Here is a 2,694-nt window from a genome sequence, read left to right as displayed (position 1 = left end):
TAAGTCATGAACATCGAGTGGTAAATGAAAACTGCTGGAAACAGAAGCATAAGGACAACCTTAGAACCATCTGATGATCAGAATCATTTTTATTGCTTTGGTTAAACAAAAAATGTTTGTATTTTGAATATTGGATGATGGGATTAGATTTGGCATTTTTATATAATCTTACGTTGTTTTGTGAAAATAACACCATGTGAAGAATAACTTAACATTCTACAGTCAACACTTTCCTTCCTGACAGCAGGTTTGTGGTCAGTTTGATGAACAGGATAAGGAACTTAAGACACACCCCACCTCTTTGTGCTAAAAGCACCCTGACTGGAGCACAGTTCAGTTGCGGACATTGCAGAGTAACAGCAACACGCATGAAGAACTTCATTTTGATAGCAGCTTTGACTCTCTGCAGCATTGGTGAGTATTGCGAATTAATAACTGTTCACTTATTTAAAAATGTATCTAGAGGAAAATGTTCATGTTCCTTTTTTGTTATCTGCTTTTGTTTCAGGCTGGATCTCTGCCTCAGTCTCTCAGTATCAAACTGTGGAGGCTCAGCATGGTGAAGAAGTCACACTGCTGTGCAACAACATTTCAAAATTTGATACTCAAATATTCTGGTCCAGACTGGTCAACAGAACCATGATCAGCTGCATTGTTGTTCAGATGAATTATGGAAGCAAAGTTACAGTCTGTGATGGATATGAAAAAGGCAAATTTGAAATGAAATCCAACATCTCCACTGTCTTTCTCAACATCAAAAATGTGGATTCATCTGACTCTGGACTGTATTACTGTGGATTTTCCATAAAAGGCATTCCAAGTTTGACTCCCATACATTTAAAGATTAATGGTAAGATTACTGTCTTTTTCTCTTTAGTTCTCTCTGTTCAGTTTGCTCTTTTCTGCTTATATTGTACCATAATTGTTTTTATTTTCTGAAAACAACATCCTGTATGCAAGAAAGTCTTTTTTAAAATTATTTTGATCTAAATCTGTCAAAACAAAATCAAGACAAATGTTATCTTTATTTTATTAAAAGGCAGCGATGAGCCACATGATGATGACAGGGAGGATAAAAATAAGATTCTCCTAAAGATTCCTTTCATTGTCCAAGTTGTCAATGAAATAGTTCAGCTAGATTCAGTTAATGATGTTGAGCCGATATTCACTTTCTTGTAGGAGACTCTGATGGAATAGCAAAGCTGACGAGTGTGATCCTGGGTGCACTGAATGTTGTCCTTGTGCTGGTCATCATTGGTCTGGTTGTGAAAGTCACGAAACTTCCGACAGGTACTTTTTCAGTTACTGTCTCCGTCTTGTTTCTAGTGGAAATGCTTTTAACTTTTGTCACTATGCTGGAAAACTGACCTTGTGTCTTCTTTGTGTCACATAGCTGCTAAGGAAGATCAGAACCGAGAGCAAAGAGAGGTGAACCCAATTTTTATACTTGTGTTTACTGCATATTGTTTGATAGAGCCAAACCGAACAACAGCCAGACCTTTATTGTTTGGGACCACAGTGGCTTGTGTATTTGTATATAGGTACTGCATATAATTGCATCTATGAGGTATATATATGGGCTGATTAGTCTAGAAATGGCCAAATTATGTTTTAGGTCCACTAGAGAGCACCAACAACTGTATTTTTGGCATATAAAATGTCCTGTACAGTAAATGTTTTTGTCACAATCCTTTAAAGAAGCTGTGAGTAACAATTTGAAGCAATTCACATGTATTAGTCACTTTTTATTGGCCATATGTGTGCAGATTGTAGCATGATGTGAAAATGAGGCCTTCCACTTCTCTCTTGGTTGCCTATACGAGCCTGTGGATGATTTGTTTTAGCTGTTTAATGCTGCTGGACTCACCCTCTCTGCTCCATTAACAGAGCACAACAGTAGCTGACATCAGTTTAGAATTGGTGTTTGTAAAATTAACGATCAGCTTCCGGCAGAACAAAGGTTCCCCTTAAAGTATGAATTTAAGGTAGTCTTACTAAGAACACTGTACCATTTGTTAATAAAGTTCATTTAGAATGGGTAATATTTGAGGGAATTAATATCCTGTGAGTCACCATATTAAGACTGTAAATACTCTTTTCACAGAATGTGGGCCGTGATGATGACGTGAACTACGCAGCGACTTTTCGCCCAAAAGCGAAAAGAAGAGAGCAGGAGCCAAATGTTATCTATGCTTCAACCAGATAGACTCAAAAGGCAACTGAAACTGACGCTTTATTATATGAAAATGCTTTGAGCTTTTGTATGCCATGTTGGTGAGAGCAGTTACCATTCTAGCCAAACTATTTTCTTATGCAATAAAGATCATGTGTTCATCCATTTGTAAGTGTCTTCCTACCACTGGTATGTTTTGATGGACGAGCCAGTAATGACGATGATGACTGCCCAGGTTGTCTTATAGTGAGAGATAGATGAAGGTCTCTGACAGTGGAGGAGTGAGTGAGGCACACATCACTTGTTTGACAGGAAGAAACAGCACAAAATCTTGAGGCCCATTAGATTAAAGATCCGTCAAGTTTCCTCTTTGATTTATAATATTATCTAAATGAAAACCTAAATATACTCGATACTGTACTATATTATAGCGTATATATTCTACAAAGCAGTGTCAACTTTTATTATCAAAGTACCTAGGACAAACATCTAGTCACGGAAGTGTGAGAGGATCATAGAGA

General features: G+C 37.3%; 1 protein-coding gene across 1 annotated transcript; it reads left to right on the top strand.

Annotated features, from left to right (window-relative positions):
* The first annotated feature begins 322 nt into the window (after positions 1-322).
* LOC115588970 (uncharacterized) lies at positions 323-2,338 on the top strand. Its single transcript, XM_030429646.1, has 5 exons — positions 323-414; positions 509-850; positions 1,180-1,290; positions 1,394-1,428; positions 2,105-2,338. Exons 1-5 carry the CDS (start codon positions 369-371, stop codon positions 2,204-2,206), a joined length of 636 nt encoding a protein of 211 aa, XP_030285506.1. The 5' UTR covers positions 323-368; the 3' UTR covers positions 2,207-2,338.
* The last annotated feature ends 356 nt before the right edge of the window (positions 2,339-2,694 follow it).

This window comes from Sparus aurata, chromosome 10 (assembly GCF_900880675.1).
Source record: "Sparus aurata chromosome 10, fSpaAur1.1, whole genome shotgun sequence".
NCBI classification, from domain to species: domain Eukaryota; kingdom Metazoa; phylum Chordata; class Actinopteri; order Spariformes; family Sparidae; genus Sparus; species Sparus aurata.
This window is presented reverse-complemented; position numbering and strand designations above follow the sequence as displayed.

Excerpts from the sequence above, each read along its gene's own strand:
- LOC115588970 (XM_030429646.1), top strand. The coding sequence starts at position 369 with ATGAAGAACTTCATTTTGATAGCAGCTTTGACTCTCTGCAGCATTG. Across the intron at positions 415-508 it reads TTTGACTCTCTGCAGCATTG|GCTGGATCTCTGCCTCAGTC; the intron begins GTGAGTATTGCG and ends CTTTTGTTTCAG. Across the intron at positions 1,291-1,393 it reads AGTCACGAAACTTCCGACAG|CTGCTAAGGAAGATCAGAAC; the intron begins GTACTTTTTCAG and ends TGTGTCACATAG.